The 18,089-nt window shown below is 43.1% G+C and overlaps 1 protein-coding gene across 1 annotated transcript in view; it reads right to left on the minus strand.

Moving 5' to 3' along the window:
- Window positions 1-17,738, minus strand: part of MARCHF9 (membrane associated ring-CH-type finger 9) — a 48,956-nt gene extending 31,218 nt beyond the window's left edge. The window contains exon 1 of the mRNA XM_070934925.1: window positions 17,349-17,738. Within this exon, the coding sequence (XP_070791026.1) occupies window positions 17,349-17,738 (390 nt within the window). The remainder of the gene's footprint in view (window positions 1-17,348) is intronic.
- Window positions 17,739-18,089: the final 351 nt, after the last annotated feature.

The following is an 18,089-nucleotide window of genomic DNA, read 5'->3' on the forward strand; positions in this document are numbered from 1 at the left end:
ATCATAAATCTGAACAAATGGTTGTAATCGTAGGACTACCTGTATTGACTAAAATATAGTGACCACTGCAGTAAAGCAATATTGCAGCCTTGCATTTCAGTACTTGCTTGGTAGCCACAGGTGGGAAGGAATTGCATGCAGGATGTAAGAATGAAATTTCATGCAGTCAACATAAAAATCAGCAATCTGATCATCATCATCATCATCTTCTTCTTCTTCTTCTGCAGTTTTGCAGTTGTTGTTGTTGTCTTATTCTTTACATTATAATAATCTTGTGTTATAACATGGCGGTACAATGGATGGAAGATTAGCCTGACGCCGAAAAGACCTTTGATGCCTGAATATTTTTCTTCTTGTATATTTCTCAGCAACTATCACACAGTGACTGCTTCAGAATCAGGGAAATCAACAAAATGCAATGACAATTTCAGAATCAGGTCACTGTTTCAGACCATGTAACAGCAGGTCCCGATAGACCCCACTGAGGATTTGGGAAGTGGTGCACATATAACTTCATGATAGTTAGCACCTTAAGCAAAGAGCTGTCACTTCAAAGCTCAGTATAGTTCCTAGCAAGCTGTTTGGCATTAAATGCATGTTAAATGGTGGTAAAGCAAGCTGTCACTCAGTGCCTGTAGTCATATTGTTTCCCTGCCCTTATAGTGTTGTTCTGTGGGACCAAATTCAAAGTCAGCTGGAATCATAAACCATACAATGGAAACAAAATACATGGACAAGATATGCCATTTGCCTAAGTAAGTGAAAACCCAAATGCCCTAGCTTCACTACAGATGGTCCTCAAATTACGACCACAATTTGGATCAGAACTTCTATCACTAAGCAATGCAGTCGTTAAATGAGTCATGCCAGATTTTTACAATCTTTTTTTTTTCTTACAGAGGCCATTAAGTGAATTATTGTTAAGTGAATCACATGGGCATTAAATGAAGCTGGCTTCTCCCATTAACTTTGCTTGTCAGAAGCCTGCTGGGAAGATCCCAGATGATGATCACATGACCCTGGGATGCTGCAATCATAAGAGCCGTGGTGACTCAGTGGTTAAAATGCAGTATTGCAGGATAATTCTGCCAATTGCCAGGAGTTTGATCCAGTGGTGAAATCCAAATTTTTTTACTACCGGTTCCGTGGACGTGGCTTGGTGGGCGTGGTGTGGCTTGGTGGGCGTGCCTTGGGTGTGGCAGGGGAAGGATAGTGCAAAATCTCCATTCCCTCCCCACTCCAGGGGAAGGATATTGCAAAATCTCCATTTCCACCCCACTCTGGGGCCAGCCAGAGGTGGTATTTGCCAGTTCCCCGAACTGCTCAAAATTTCCACTACCAGTTCTCCAGAACCTGTCAGAACCTGCTGGATTTCACCCCTGGTTTGATCCTGACCAGCTCAAGGTTGACTCAGCCTTCCATCCTTCTGAGGTTGATCAAATGAGAACCCAAAGTGTTGAGGGCAATATGCTGACTCTGTAAACCGCTTAGAGAGGGCTGTAAAGCACTGTGAAGCGGTATATAAGTCTAAGTGCTAGTCCTATTGCTATAAAAGCATGTCTGTTACCAAGTGATCATGTGACCATGAGGACACTGCAATGATCATAAGCGCGAGTATCAGTCATGAGCACTTTTTTTCAGTGGCTCTGTAACTTTGAACAATCGCTATGTGAATAGTTATAAACTGAGGACCTGTAGTCTGTGGAGAAACCAAACTGGATTAGACTTCTTGAAAACCCTTTTTTTTTCCTGCACCTTTTTTTTTTAATGAGAAGACAATCAAGAAATAAATAACAACATATGTTATGATCTCCTTATATGATACATTTGATCCCAAAGTCACCCATAGGTGACTCATGGAAAGTAAGATTGAAGTGCCAAAGCTCAACTCAGCTATCTGAACAGATGTTGTAATTAATTTATAGCTGGGAAAAATGCTGCAAAGTTCACCCTGCATATCGTTCAAAACACAGTTACCTTGGAATGCAGAAAGGTTATACTGTTCACTCATTAATTCCACGGAGTGGCAACAGCAGCAGCTGCAATTCAATATGTTTTGGAGCTACTAATTGGTGTGGGTTTCAGAAAATTTCCACGTTCGATCTTTTACTGATTTCAGTCTTGTGAGAAAAGGGGGATACAACAATTAGCGTAATTAGAAAACTCCATGTTTAGGAGAAATACTGTAGAAAGGTGAGAAATTAATATTGACACTGACATAATCGTGGCCAATGTGCCCTTGATGACAATAAGTTTCTAGGCGGCCTTAACTTAGTGACCCAACAACCCCAAAATTTCAGAACAAGTTAAAAGCAGGATCACAAGAGCTGGAAATTTCATAGTGCTTGACACGTAAATAAATCACAATGAAAATTGCACGTGGATGATAGGTGAAAACAAAGATCTTACAATCCACAACATAATTTGCAAAGGCCTAAAGCACTCATCACAGAGAAAGCCTGGAGAAAAAGGGGAAAAGACAATAAAGGAGAGCAGAGAAAGAGAAAGATTATGAAGATGACGGGGGAGAGAGAGAGAGAGGGAAAAGAAAGAGAATCAATGAGTTATTGCCAATTCTGGCTTCATCCACTTTAGGCTTCAGATTCGCCCATCACTGATTTCCTGATTTATGTCCTCCAGAGATTTCCGTCTCCCTAGAAATTTAGTTCTCGACCTACAAAAGATTTTCTATCTCTCTTTTATTTTTTTCCCTTGCTCCTGCAGTTTTGCTTTAACCGTTCTCCTCTATTGTATTCTGATTCAGATTATGCTTCCTAACATTTCCCCACTTTTATTCTCTTTTTGTTCTGCCTTTTCAGCATATAGCAACAGTGTCCCCGTGGTTTTTCAAGCCAATTTGCTACTCTCTTTGCTAGATCCATGTTTTTGCCCTACTTCTCCTTTCTGGCTTAGTTTGGCTGACCTGAACCTGCCCTGAGATCGAGGAAACTGACATCCTCCTGGGAGTTAGCCAAGCAACTTACATGCTCAGATTCTTATTTAAGTCCTGTGATGTTAGCCAAGGAACTTACACGCTCAGATGTCAGGTTTAATGCCTATGACATGAAAACGGGTGGTACTGGCATAGCTGGACCAAGAAAGGTGAAGATTTGGAACCATTTTCTAGATAGGAGGAATCTGAGGACTTTTGGCATCTTGGATCTGCTCATAAATGTGTGATACACACACACACACACACACACACACACACACACACACATGTTATATGTGTGTGTATGTGTGTGTGTGTTATATATGTTATATACATACACACACACACACATATACCATGTTTCTCCAAAAAGGTGATCCACCTTGAAAGAGCCTTGGTAGTACAAGGGTTTAAGGCACCCTGTTATTAAGCTGCTTAAGACCAGCTGCCTGCAATTACTGCAGGGTTCAAATCTCGCCAAGGCTCAAGGTTGACTCAGCCTTCCATCCTTTCTAAGGTAGGTGAAATGAGGACCCAGTTTGTGGGGGCAATAAGCTGACTTTGTATAAATATACAAAAGGATGAAGGCTATTGCTGAGCACATTGTAAGCCGCCCTGAGTCTTCGGAGAAGGGCGGCATATAAATCAAATTTAAAAAAAAAAAAAAAGAAGCCCTATCACGTTTTTGAGTGCTTGCAATCAAATTAAGCCCCACCCACAAAATTAGCCCTAATAAAGACCCCATCCACCACAGGGTGCAGGGGGTGGGGCAAGGCACACTGGTTAAAAAATAAGCTAGGGTGGAGATGGGTGGGTGGAACTGCCCTATTTACCAGGCCTCGTACACTCCTGCCTCACCTTCTTCTACGGCTGTTTGCTGCCACTCGCATGCATCGATCCGGCCTCCGTTTCGCCTTCAGATGCCAGTCGGAAGGCATTTGCAGCTGATAAAAGAGCTCCGGATCGATCCAGAGCTCTATTATCGGCTGCAGAGGGCTTTCTGGAAGGCATCTGAAGGCAAAACAGAGGCCGGGTCGATGCGTGCGAGTGGCGGCAAACAGCCGTAGAAGAAGGTGAGGGCCAGAAGACATGGGCCAGCAGCAGGCTTCTGCTGGACAGGGTTGTCGGTGCCACCGCCATGAGGTGAGTTAATAATTAGAACCCTCCAAAAAGACGGCCTAGCCATTTTTTCAAAAGTTAAAAGAAAATAAGACCTGGCCTTCTTTTTGGAGAAACATGGTATATATATACACACACACACACACACACATTTATGAGCAGATCAAAGGTGCCAAAAGTCCTCAGATTCCATGTGTGTGTGTGTGCATGTATGGGTATAGTCATGGTTATAGGTTCATATGTACATACATATGCAGGTAGTTCTCGACTTACAACAGTTCGTTTAGTGACTGTTCAAACTTACAAAAGCACTGAAAAATGTGACATGACCATTTTTCAGTTACAACCTTTCCAGGATCCCCATGATCATGTGATCAAAATTCAGATGCTTGACAATTGGTTCACACTTATGACCATTGCTGTATCCCAAGGTCATGGGACCAACTTTTGTGACCTTCTGAGAAGCAAAGTCGATGGGGAAGCCAGTTTCACTTAACAATCAGGTTACTAACTTATCAACTGCAGTGATTCACTTAACAACTGTGGCAAGAAAGGTCGTAAAATGGGGCAAAAGTCACTTAACAAATGTCTCACTTAGTAACAAAAATGTGGGGCTCAATTGTGGTCATAAGTCGAGGACCACATATACATAAAATCATATGCATATACATATACCAGTACATATACATATTCTTTTGAGAGAATTTCATTTTTTAATGTGTGCCAGTGTGTTCACAGAAAAAAGTGACAATAAAGGTTATATTATCTTAAATGTAGAAAGGAAGTTGATTCAGTAGGTTTCAGTAGAGACATTTGGTTCCAATTTTTTCAGAAAGATCTGTCCAAAAGCACTACAATGGGAACCACTCCTCCTGTGAGTTAGTCAAGGAACCTGTATCATCTAATGAGCCACTTATCAGCCAGTTTAGCTCCACTGATCTGCTATCAGGCAACTCATCATGCTAGAAAGGTGGATATGAGGCATTATGCATGCGTCCAGAGGACTCCCCTTCCTACACAGGTTGAATCCTGGCACAAAGTATATAAATCTCGACTGATTTTAAGTCCTTCTTATCAATCGGTTAGCCAAAGCTTCAACACGGACATCTCTGTATCAGCTGGGAAATGTCTCAACCATTGCCAGAAGCCAGTAGGATAAGTCAGCCCTACAATTAAAGTGACATTTCAGTGTGCACCCTGCCTCTCCAAATGACTCATTCCTTCACTAGACTCCATTCTCTTGGAAGCCTCTGGCGCTAACAGCAAATTCGCTCAAGGAAAGACCTCTCACTGGGCACATGGCTATGCCACCTGAAACAGGAGATGCCCAAATCACAGGCTCCAGAGGTGGCGAAGGAGAGTTTAGGTATCTTGTTGGAACTAGGCCATCATACGCTAAAATACAGATAATCCTTGATTTATGTTGGAAGAAATGTCCATCTGGGTTCAGTTCCAAGTGGGGAGAAAGACATTGGAAACATGGAAAGTGCTTGAAAAGATGGTTTAATGGTGGACAGGACCACATGGTTTTGAGATCCTGGGCAAAAAAGCACACTTTGTTGGATCTCGGGTGAGGGCATTTGCTTATGAATAGACCTAGCTATCTCTTTATCTCTTAAGTGCTGACATCTGCTATTGGGCTATTGACATCTGCTAGTGGGCTATTGAGAGTGTGGGGGCTATTAAGAGTGAGTCTGCTTCCTGCCTAAAAAACATGTTTCTCCATTTCTCATCTAGGGAGGTATAATATTCTGCCTTTTTAATATTTCCTAGAATATTTCATTCTTCTAGGAGAGGGATGGGTGCTAACTTCCTACACTTACAATAGTTCTTTTAGCAAATGTTCGAAGTTACAATGATACTGAAAAAGTGACTTTATGACTATTTCTCACACGATTGTTGTGTTATTCCCATGGTCACATGATCAAAATTCAGCTGCTAGACACTGATTTATCATGGTTGCAATGTCCCAGAGTCATGTGATCCCCTTTTGCGACCACCTGGACAAGCAAAGTCAATGGGGAAAGCCAGATTCACTTAACAACCGAGTTATTAACTGATCAACTACAGGGATTCACTTAGTGACTGTGGCAAGCCAAGTTGTCAAAACTCACTTAACAAATGTCTCTCACTTAGCAACAGAAATTTGGGGCTAAACTGTGGTCATAAATCAAGGATTTACCTGTCACAGCAACAACCACCATTCAGAAGCAGGAATGAAGATTCATCCATTAGGTGGAGGGAAAGCACGTTGCACCACATGAAAGTTATTTTTATATGTTCTTAAATGATAACACAACCTCACATTTATGTATCCAATAAACCTGAGCTTAACTACCTGGCTGTGAAGCACTGTTACCTTTACTAGCCATTTCCATTTCAAATGCTTCAGGTGAAAGTATTGAAGTGATTCTGAGAAAAGACTAACTAGCTAATCAAACAGCGAAGCCCAAGATCAGTTTCTTCTGAAACTCATTAAAAATTTCAACCATATGTTTTGTCCCAGAGGAGACACTCCCACTCACTCCTCCCAAGAACCTTTATGGAGAGGGAAATCAGCTGTGATCCATCTGCTTCATGTGCAAAACCCATGGGCTTATTGCTAATAAGCAGTCTTTTTTAAAAAAAGACCCCTTTTGGGATCTGCTTTTGGTCAGCCATGGGGACTAGGAGAATGGCCAGAGCAGATTGGAAAAAGGTTTACAACCCCTTAGTTAAAAATTAAATAATTGCTTTCCTAAATCAGAGCCAGGTCAGTCATGTACTATTCTGCACTTAATGGCAGCCAGCTGGGGATTTTTCCAAAAATTCCACTGTTTCTGGTATACAAAGATACGATGCCTCTGTCTGAAAGCTAAAAGGCGCAACATCAAAAAAGACGAAATAGGATACAAGTTTACATGTAGACCCCTTTATATTCATTTGCATCTGCAAATGCCGATTTAGAAGGTATGACTTAAATAAATGTTTCCCGACCTTGATAACTTTCAGATGCATGAGCTTCAACTCTCAAAAGTCTCAACAATGGCCCTGCTGATTGCTGGAATTTTGGAATCGGAAGCCCACAAATCTGGAAGAAAACCAATGTGTTGTGGTGACTAAGGTGTTGGACTACGAGTGCAGAGATTCAGTCTGAGGACCAACCTGAGCTCCTGAATGAAAAGCAGGATATACAGTACATTTAATAAAGAAAAAAAAGAAGTCGTCATGATTGGGAAACTGGTTTAAATTAAAACCGCATACAAGAGTGGAGCCTGTGTAGGAGCTGTCCAGGTGCTGAAGGTTGAAAGGCAACATTAGGCTGCTCTACAGTCCCTTCTATAGGTAGTCCTTGACTTATAACAACTATAAGTGAGACCACAACATTTTACATCATGTGACCCCACCCAATTTCACAACCTTTTTTTTGCCACAGTCATTAAGCGAATCACCACACTCGTTAAAGGAGACATCACGATTGCAATTTGCAATCTACCCTCCTGACTTTCCCATTGACTTTGCTAGTCAGAAGGCAGCTGGGATGGTTGCAAATGGTGGCCATGTGTTCTGCCCCAGCTACGGACCCCAAAGAATGCAGCACACACAAAGTCTGTACAAACTGTAGTTTACTAAATTAAATCAGTCTTTTTCAAACAAAGGCTGTTAATTAACTTTCTTAACAGCCTACAAGAATCCAAAAAAATAAATAATCGTAATCTTACTATGATTGGCAGAAAGCCCAGAAGCAATTTGCAGGACACTGATAAGAGAACTAAGATCCGGACGCGAAGGAGAGTGAACACAGTTGTTCCCTGCAAATTGCCTCAGTTGTCGTCCTTCCTTAAATAGGCTAAGGGAGTGGCCAATTAGTCCCAAGCCTTACTCTCGAGGAGACCTCCTCCTGAGGAGCCATTCCTGTCTTTTGGTAGCTCTGTGCGCCCGTGCATCGAGAAGAGGCTCCTCCTCTTCTTCCTCTTCACTTATGAGAGCTTCTGGAGGTTCTGAAGGCCCTGGCTGAATCCCCGCCTCTGGCACCACCTCTTCTCCAGCCTCCTCATTGTCTGACTTGAGTGCCAGCTGCACAGGCTGCTGGCGCAGCACCATACCAGCCTTCTTGCTGTTGGAATCGGCTATTAGCTGCACAGGCCATTGACAGGCCACAACACCATGTAACCACGGGAGACCATTGTAAATGCGAGCTGGCTGCCAAGCACTTGGATCATGATCATGTAACTGTGAGCATGCTGTGATGGTCATAAGTGCGAAATCGGTCATGAGTCACTTTTTTTCAGTGCCATTACAATGTTGGACATCACTAAATGAAGTGCCATAAAGTTGTAATGGTCCTTATTCTTAAATCAGATTTGAGCCAAACTCTGCACGAGAGGGCTGCCCTTTGCAAACTGTAATATATGCAAACTTCCTGCATAAGCAAGGTATGTTTAATTATGGGGTCATTAATCATGGTGCAACATACGCGTATGGAATGTGCCTCATCCCTACCAAGCCAAACAAAAAGATCATCTAAGTTAATTGACCTCATTGCTGCATCTTAGGGAAGTTGATTGCATTTTCTAATTACCACTGGATGGGCTTTGAGTTTGATTTTAGCAATGAAAAAGTAGGCTAGGCATTTTATAAATCAAGCCATCAAGCAGAGCAGTCTCTTCCCAATTCAAAGTGCGAGGGACTGTAACTCCTACAATTCACCACCCAGACAATGCGACTAGGCATATCTGTTGACTGTAAACCTCAGTCATTTGGTCCCACTTAGAAATGTTGATCCTCTCTGCACCATCACAACCTACTCAAAAGGGATGACCCTACAAAGTCCTGAAAATATATTTCCTCATCTATTTTTTTTAAAAAAACAATATTACCCTTCATCCTCATCTCTAATCTTAATCAAATTCAATTTTTCCCTTCTATTCTATATTATACCCAAGAAGATGACGTATTGTTCTTGGAGCCCTTTCTCTCAATTTACGTTTTCATTCGACAGCTACATTTGGCTTGTTTACATTATAGAGGAAACTCCTGAAGATGCCCTTTAATGGGAAATCCTGCTGTCTTGCTCAGCTAGAGTTGCTTGTGTATGTAGGTCTGATGAGTCAGGAAGTAAAATTGGATAGTCCTCTTCCTTGGTTACCACACATTAGGAAGGCACCAGGTTGTGCAAAGTTGGTTGATTTCTGTTACATGATTTCAGATGGATTACATCTACAATCCCTGAAGTCCATTCACCTTCTTCTGAATGGACTTTCAGAAATCCAGTTCAATAGTGCCATCCTAGATTACAAATCTCCCTTGCTAGGAAAGCTCTGTTGATCATCCTTTGTTGCCTTTATGGTTCTGAATGTGCTTGAATGTTTGATTCAAACAGATGGGCTTCACACATTGCCCTAAGCCATAATGTGGTTTGTTTGATTTTGGCTTGGTATTATTGTACAATTCTAACTATTGTGGTTTGCAAATCATGACTTATGGATTAACATTCTGTGTTATTGTTTTTATTATTTGAGATTTGGCTGGTTTTATCTCATTCTGTTGGCTATTGTACTCTCCTTCAAGTTGCTGTTTTATAGTCATCTCTGTTAATCATGCACTAATGTTGGGATAAGAGGGCTCATGGCCAAAAAAGAGATAAAAACATTTTAAATAAGCAATAAATAAATAAGAAGCTCAGCCTGGTGTATACAGATCTGCTCCTACCCATTCTACCTCAGTAACAAACTGTAAAATATATTAAGCTAAAGGTCAAACACCGTGACTTGCATGTATAACCTATCAACATCCTTTCAGCAGATCCATAGCTCTTCAAAGGGAGTAAAGCCAAAAATTCCTTTTTTTAAAAAAATTGGTGGGCACTGGGGTGTACACATTAAAAGACAATACAGGTGGTCCTCAACTTATGACCACAATTGAGCCCAAAATTTATGTTGAGTGAGAAACCTATTAAGTGAATTGTGCCCCACTTTATTACTTTTCTTGCTATATTTGTTAAATGAACCATTGCAGCTATTAAATTAGTAACACCATTGTTAAGTGAATCTGGTTTCCCCACTGACTTTGCATGACAGAAAATCACAAAAAGGGGATGACATGACTTCAGGACACTTCAACCATCATAAATGTGAGTCAGTGATCAAGCATCTTGCGACCATGGGGATGCTACAATGGTTGTAAGTGTGAAAAATGGTGATAAATCACTTTTTAAAGTGCCGTTGTAACTTCGAACGGTCACTAAACGGACTGTTCTTAACTCGAGGACTACCTGTATACACTTCATAAGCTTTACAGAGGCTTAGAGCAACTGTGTTCCCCTGAAAACTGATATTTTCAGATTGTGTCCCACAGTGTCCGAGCTCTTGAGCTGACTGAAGGTCCACTCACCTGACTAAAAAATAGCCACTGGCTTATGGTCTTCTAATGAGCTTGATGGCCAAATCAAGATTTGCACATGCGTTTTCTGACCGGGGAACAATGTTTCCCTGGAGGTATTGGTTGGTTATTATACATTTGGCCAGTTATAACCTACTAGTCTGTCTTCAGCTGCCTCAGAGCTCTCCAAAGTGAGTCAAATCAACATTTGTCTTTTCCTTCATTTAGGGGGGCACTGGGATGTACATTAAAAAGCAATATGCTCTTTACAAGCTTTACAAAGGCTTAGGACGCCCGTTACCCTTAAAACATTGAAAATTGATATTTTTCAGAGTGTATCCCACAGTGTGTGCTATGTAAAGTTGATGCAGCTCTTGAATCAACTAGAGGTGCACTCAGCTGACTAATAGCCACTGGCTTAAGGTCATCTAATGATGGCCAAATCAAGATGTGTACTTGAGTTTCTGACCTGGAAACAACGTTTCCTTGGGGGTATTGGTTGGTGATTACACATTTGGGTAGAGAATCTTCTCCTTGTGGCCTCAGCAGGGCCCAGTTAAAGCACTAGAATAGAAATAATTGGAATTCAGTCCCGTAAATGTATACATTTATGTCCTGTTTCCAAGAGCCATCTAATAAGCACATAAAAAGGTAAGCAGATTTAGAATCGTGTATGAATTACTTTTTGGAGAAGCACGGAACAGCACAAATAAATAATGTGGTAAGATTCTCTATTCCTATAATTCATTACCAGCGCCCCAAATTTGTATTTTTAATCTACAGCCATAATTCAGAACACTGACATGTGTTTATATGCATGGGAGCACTGAGTGACAATGCTGAAAGCAGACTAACAATGAAAAATAGAATGGGGGGGGGGAAATTCCATACATTTGTAATTGTGATGTGGATTTTCTGAAAATTTTCAAATTGTAAATTTTTCCTATGGTGGCTAGGTTAGTTTGCACCAGGCAGTTTACACCTGAAAACATCCAATTTGCATTGGAAAAGTTTCTGACGGATGACATTTATGTTGATCTCACATATTTAAGAAAGCTAATCACTTGACAAAAACATAATTAGATTTAGAAATGACTAATCTCGCTCAGCACTGTAATAGTAGTAACAGTTGTTGTTGTTAAACTTATGAAATGGGAGTATTTTCTTCAGGGAAAAAAAAATCAAGCATTTGAAAAAAAAAATAGACCTGTCAGATCTTTGGGTATTATGGAACATGCACAGCCCCCTACCCCTGACTTTGGGTAAGCCTAGCACCTTTTACAATATTAATATTCACTCAGGTATGAGTGAATCTCTGGATTGCATCAGGTTTACCACAAACAATGGATTACAGTTTCGGCCTCTGCCAGAGAACAGAAGAGCAGAAATCCAGCATTTCTGTTATCACTAACTTATATTTAGGTGAGGAGAAATTATGAAAATGAAAAGATCGAGTCATTTTATAGCAGAGAGAGGGACAATAGATTTTGTGGTTGGAAGTGGGTGTGGCAGGGATTTTCTGATGATCAGGACCGAAGCAGCTGCTATCAACATGGTGAAACAATCTGTTTGCTTAATCCAGTATTGCTCCCTTTGAGGGAATGAACTTTTCCAGGATCTCAGCTGGAAGGCAGCTTTCCCCATCATCTGCTGCTTGATCCTTTTAATTAGACATGCCAGGAGCGGAAATTGGCGCAAGCTGAACTACAATAGTTTCTTCCCTAAACTGTTCCAAATACTAGATAATGATAATAATAATAAAATGCCCCAAGAACTTTAAGATCTTGCAATCCGGCGAGATCCGGCCATGAATGGTGTGAATGAGTTTTAATGTTTTTAATGTTTTTAATTTTTAAATGTTTTTTATAATGATTTTAAATGCACTGTGAGCTGCCCTGAGTCTTAGGAGAGGGGCGGCATACAAATTGAATTAATAAATAAATAAATAATAAAAGATGTGTTTTGTTTTGTTTTCTCCTTCTTTCCTTTCCTTTCCTTTCCTTTCCTTTCCTTTCCTTTCCTTTCCTTTCCTTTCCTTTCCTTTCCTTTCCTTTCCTTTCCTTTCCTTTCCTTTCCTTCTTTCCTTTCCTTTCCTTTCCTCTCCTCTCCTCTCCTCTCCTTTCCTCTCCTCTCCTTTTTTTCTTTTCTTTTCTTTTTTGGAGCGGTGCTTAACTTCCACATGACTTTTTAATAATTCCAGGAATATCTTCCACTTTCAGACCACCTCCCATGAAGCCAAAAAATTTTAGGCAACTCTCCTGAATCAATGGCAGGCATAGCTATTGCTCCTAGTAGGACTTTCAAGCTTTAATTTATCTTTTTTTTTTTTTTTTTGCTAAGCAGAGGGATACTTCATACATTATGCAGAAACAAACTCAGGTCTGCCGTCGAACGCGCGCCAACACAGAGAGAGCTTGCAGCCAATCGTGGTTCCCTGTCCAGGTGCATAGATGAATGTATACATTTTATAAACAGGTGAATGTAATATTTGTCGCCTGCACTATTTTATATTTGGGAATAAGTTTCAACCATATCATAAAGGAATCAAGGCAGATAAACCTATTGCGAGGCCCCAGAAGTCATTTTATGTGCTCCAAATACATGTACAACAGAAGCACAATTGAATCCAGGAGTGTTTTCAAGAGTCAAGGCACTTAGGCCGTGTAAATGGGGGGGTGGGGGGTGAAGGAACTGAATCGATTTGATCTATGCAGCATAATCCCTCAGGGAGGTGCTCTGCCCAAGCCCTCTTGGAATCAAGGGAAGCTACGCAAGGATGCTCTTGTTTCGCCATGTGAAGCCACTTCAGCTGGACTCTAACCATTTATTAACAAGCATTTTTGGTGCAGGGGATGTGAGGGGGGAGAGAGAGAAGTGGCACTTGATGCCTATTATGTTTCAGCGTCTAATATGCTTGCCCTGTCTCATTATTTTGCATGCTGCACAGTTGAAGCTTGGCAGAATTAAAAAAAAAAAAAAAAGTCTGGGGCTAATTCTGACTCAAATTAAAGAGTTAATTAAGGCAGGCTAAGAGATAGAGAACTCGCTTACATCATCTATCCCAGGGTCCTCCATGGTGGGGACATCCACTTGTGTTGAAGTGCGGCACTCACTATCTCCTTGGCCAGGGGTCTCCAACCTTGGTAACTTTAAGCCTGGCGGACTTCAACTCCCAGAATTCCCCAGCCAGCAAAGCTGGCTGGGGAATTCTGGGAGTTGAAGTCCGCCAGGCTTAAAGTTACCAAGGTTGGAGACCCCTGGCCTAGGCACTCACTATCTCCTAGGCATCGCAGGCTTTGTCCTGCTGGGTATGTGATGGGAGTTATAGTGAGTACATCTGGAGAGCTCTAGCTTGCAAAAGATTACGTTTACGTGCATATGAATGGCCATATGGAAATAAGAACACATGCATGCACAGGTGGACACGCGCATGTGGTACAATATACACATATACTCATCAGAAAGCAAAAGGTTCCTATGCCTCTCCTCCTACTCCAAGTTGGGTCTCAGGAAAACACATAACTGCTTAGAAATGAGAGGCTGGCTACATAGACACATAGACTTGCTGGTTTGAGGCAATACACAACACACCAAGAAGCTTGAGGTGGAGGAAACACCAGTACAATACTTGTATACCCTGTACTTGTAACCTTGTACACCCTATATAAGCACAGCGTGCAGCCACGTGAGCTCGAAGACAGTTGTGCAAATGCTCAAATATTCCTCAATTCCAAAGACACAGGAAGGGAGACGCCAAGGAACACGCATGCCTCATTGTGCGAACCCAGTTTTACCCACATTCTTTGAAGCACGTCAAAATGTGGTCCTGGTTTGCACGGGCTCATCAAAAGCTTTTTATCTCGAGCAACAGGCACACAAAAGTGCATGGACACACATTGGTTTATTTCCCTCCCTCCAATTTGTGAAAAGATAATCAGAGTGGGGGTTTTTTTTCACGCCGACATGTGTAGTCACTCAAACAAACAATAACAAAAAAAAAAAAAATCAGCCACACCCTACAATCATGCCAGCTCAGTCGCCTGGCTTTTTCACAGAGATTTCATAGCTTTCCATTCATTCAATACGTGGAAGGATGCAAGCAGCCTTCCAATCAATGCTACCTTCCACACAATAGCCTCTCCTTCCTCAGACTGAATCCTGGCGTAATGACAGCATGCACAGGGCATGAACTGAAAAGAGCTTTTCCTTGCATGCTTGACTGACACCCGGCTTCTCTCTACCTCTTCGTCTCCGCTTAAAAAAAAATAAGGGGGGGGGGAGAAACCATCCGTCTCCATCAGACTGGCTGAACTGCCACCCTGCAGAACGGATCATCAAATGGTCACCTGTTTGACTTCAGCACTTTCTCCCCTGGTACACCCAACTCTTTTAACACTTTGGCTGACCTTTCTGAAAGGGCCCTTTTCCCAGTAGTAAAAGCACATGTTCTGCAGGAGGAAGGAATCAATTCCTGGCATCCCTGGATAAAAGGACTAGAGGAGCAACTCTTTCTTGCTGAAGAACCTGGAGAGCAAATACTAGCTAGAATAGGCAATGCTCAGCAAGACTAACCTATCCGATCACTTCAGATTAACTTATCAAGAAAAGAAAAAAAACACCAGTGCAGGTACCATCTAACTCCGTAACTGGGTATAACCTGCATGGTTACTACTGCTTTTGCATTTCTCAGGGCTGTTTCACATAAATGGTGTCCTTCCCACTCATCTTGCCGTATGACAACTTTCGCCAGCCTAATAACCTTTTTGATGTGTTGGATTTCAACTTTCATACTTCCCAACCAACATGACTTTAAACCCACACTGTCTAAGAATTAGGGGAACAGCTGAAGTCCAATGCATCCAGAGGGAATCGGGACTGGGACATATTTATTAAATAAAGGACATAAAGCCACTCTCCTTGCCCTTTCCCCTTTCCCCCAAAAAACACCCTCCATAGACCAATGTTCTCCCTATGCCAAATGGGACAGTAACAACATTTTCTCACTAGAATACTTTTGTCAAGGACCACACCAATGGAGAATTAGCTAGTATTAACTATTGTGGCTGCCTAAACTCTAATAAAATGATTAATTATGAATTCCAACGTACACTGTTAATATCTACTCCACAATCTATGTTTAAATGAGTCCCCATATAAGGGAAGGCTGAAGCAGCCCAACATTTGAATTGTAAAGGTAAGCAATGCCCATCTTCAGTTTATTCTCCCTACACAGTACTATCAGTATCGATTTCATAGATCCTCACTTCTCTAAAGTGGGACACTTAGACGCTTTCGAATGATCTTCCTCCCATTGTCTCTCCCACAAGTATCTCTGAGGCAAGGAAGCCGGAGGCACCCAGCTTTTTTTTTTTTTTTTTGCAAACTGTTGTCTTTGCTGTGCATTTCAAAGCTTTAAGCTTTAGGTGACCATCACTGGCATGCTTGGAACAGCCTGCTTCTTGCAGGAAAACACAGCTTTGCTGCAAGAGGTGGCGACAGGGATCAATAGGTGGCATTTCTCTGAGCCAACCAGACAACTCCTGGAGGTGTGGTCTTCTTCCCATTGACACACAACTCAGAGGCCTTTTGCCAGGTTCAGCGTTTAAGCCTCCTGCTGCTTTTTATCCACTAGAACCCCCCCACCCCAAATTCTTCACCCAGCCTCCTTTCAGCAGCTAATTACTGCCCAATCTTTTTTAGAATAGCCTTCCCCATCCCCGCAGGGAGCCACTACAACTGATGTTGCTGCACAGGCACTCTTCAAAGAAAAAGTCTCCTTCTTTGTCTTAGTAGTGCATAAACCTCATCACTCTGCACTCTTAAAGGCAGTTGGCTAGGGGAGGAGAAATCCTAAAGGCACCCTGTCAGCATGTGCAAACATAAAAGGCTCTACACCAGGCAAGGAAAAGGAATTCACAGGGAGCACCACAGTTGCTCTCAGGTCCCAGTGGATGGTTTCCAATCCTGGCAACTCAGGAATGTTGCATTTCCAAGCATCTTAAATAGCACAATACACCTTTGGTAAACCCAGGGTCTTCTTTGCAGTCTCAGAGCAGCTTCCACGTCCTGAAACACTAATAAAAGCCATCTCAAGAGATGGCATGCTTCTCCTGTGGTTCTCTACCTAGATTAAATGTCCTGGGTCGATACCCAGACTGTCCCCATATCCATAATGAGGTCATCTAATACAGCTACAGCTTCCCCCAAAAGGTTTTTGAGTTCCTTGGAAATAAATGGCAAGCAAACCCACATGTGGGATTGGAGAGCTGGCAGGAACAGAGGGAAGCCACTGTAATTTCCCAGGGATTAAGAACTGTTATCACTTTTGCATGCACTGCCATTAGTTTCATCCCATGGCACCCTGGGAGCTTCTCCAGAAACAAAAATAAAACAAATCTTGAAACAAGTCTTGGAAGCTATCACTCAGCTCGTGTCCCCAAACAGATCTCAAATCTTTGGCATCCTGGAAACCAGGTTGCAGGAGATGATGTGGTCTCCACCTTGACACCAGGAGACAGAGGCATCCAAGCCACTCGATCTCAGCATATATATATATTTTAAAGTGACTAACTTCATTGACATCTTGATAACTTTATGGCTCTTGCTGCACTGGATGTCTGACACAATCCTGCCACTATCTTGGCCTCGGTGTTTCTACCCTCTGGCCCCCCAGGACATTTGAAACCATGAACCGACAGGAGTCCCCAACAGCATGCAGGCACTAGGGAAAATTGGGGAGGAAGTTGTCCAATGGTCCAGCCCATCCTCCCGGCAGATCCTCCCCTAACATCCATCTAGTCTGGCATCCTGCCATCAGGCTCCAACTTGACCCAGACACGAGGGGTTTTTTTTTTTTCCTCTCTGGGGCTCAGCCACACCTCAAAACCCAGGACAAGCTCCCTCCCTCCCCCCCCGACATTTCTTTCATCCCACTGACCTGCTCTGGTCCCTGGAAGCAAATCCGGCACTGCGGGGTCCTCATCCCACTATCCAAGCTGCTGCTGAGCGATACTGAGTCCAAAGCTCCTCCGGCCCCACCCGCGGTGGGTTGATGCCCCGGCTGGTGCCCCGGAGGCTGAAGGCGAGGGTCCTTCTCCTCCAAAGCCAGGCTCCGGGGCCGGGTCTCGGCGCCTCCCCCGCCGTAATACTCCGCTTCATCGTCCTGCTGGACCGAGCAATCGGCGAAGGGCGGCCATCCGCAGCCACTGCCGCCCAGCGCTCCCCGGCTTCCCCCAGCTCCAGGCTCGGGCTCCGGGCGGCCCCGCCGCATCAACACCAGCAGCTTCAGCTCGTTGAAAAACATGCGGATCCGGTACTTGAACATCATTTACCTTTTTTTTCGACGGCGGCAGCAGCGTGTACCTTTCGGGATGGGGAGGGGGGAAGAGAGCCACGGAGAGGTGGGGTGCGGGACGCCGCCGTCTAGCTGTGCCCCTCCTGCCTAGCATCGGGGGACGGAGAAGATCGGGAAAGCGCCCGGCAGGTGGAAGACGGGGGGACGGAAGGAGCGAGACTCGCAGCCCACATCTCGTCGCGAATGGGAAAGGCAAGCTGCGCGTTTACAGGTGTCGGGGAGGGAGGGGGGCAGAGATGGATGAAGGGCAGGAGGAAATGGGGAGGAGGAGGTTGCAGCCCGCTATGACGGAGAGAAAGGGCTTTGGGCGCGGACGGCGAAGGG

This window comes from Pituophis catenifer, unplaced genomic scaffold (assembly GCF_029215685.1).
Source record: "Pituophis catenifer annectens isolate HBS135680 unplaced genomic scaffold, rPitCat1.0.hap2 SCAF_2, whole genome shotgun sequence".
Taxonomy (NCBI): domain Eukaryota; kingdom Metazoa; phylum Chordata; class Lepidosauria; order Squamata; family Colubridae; genus Pituophis; species Pituophis catenifer.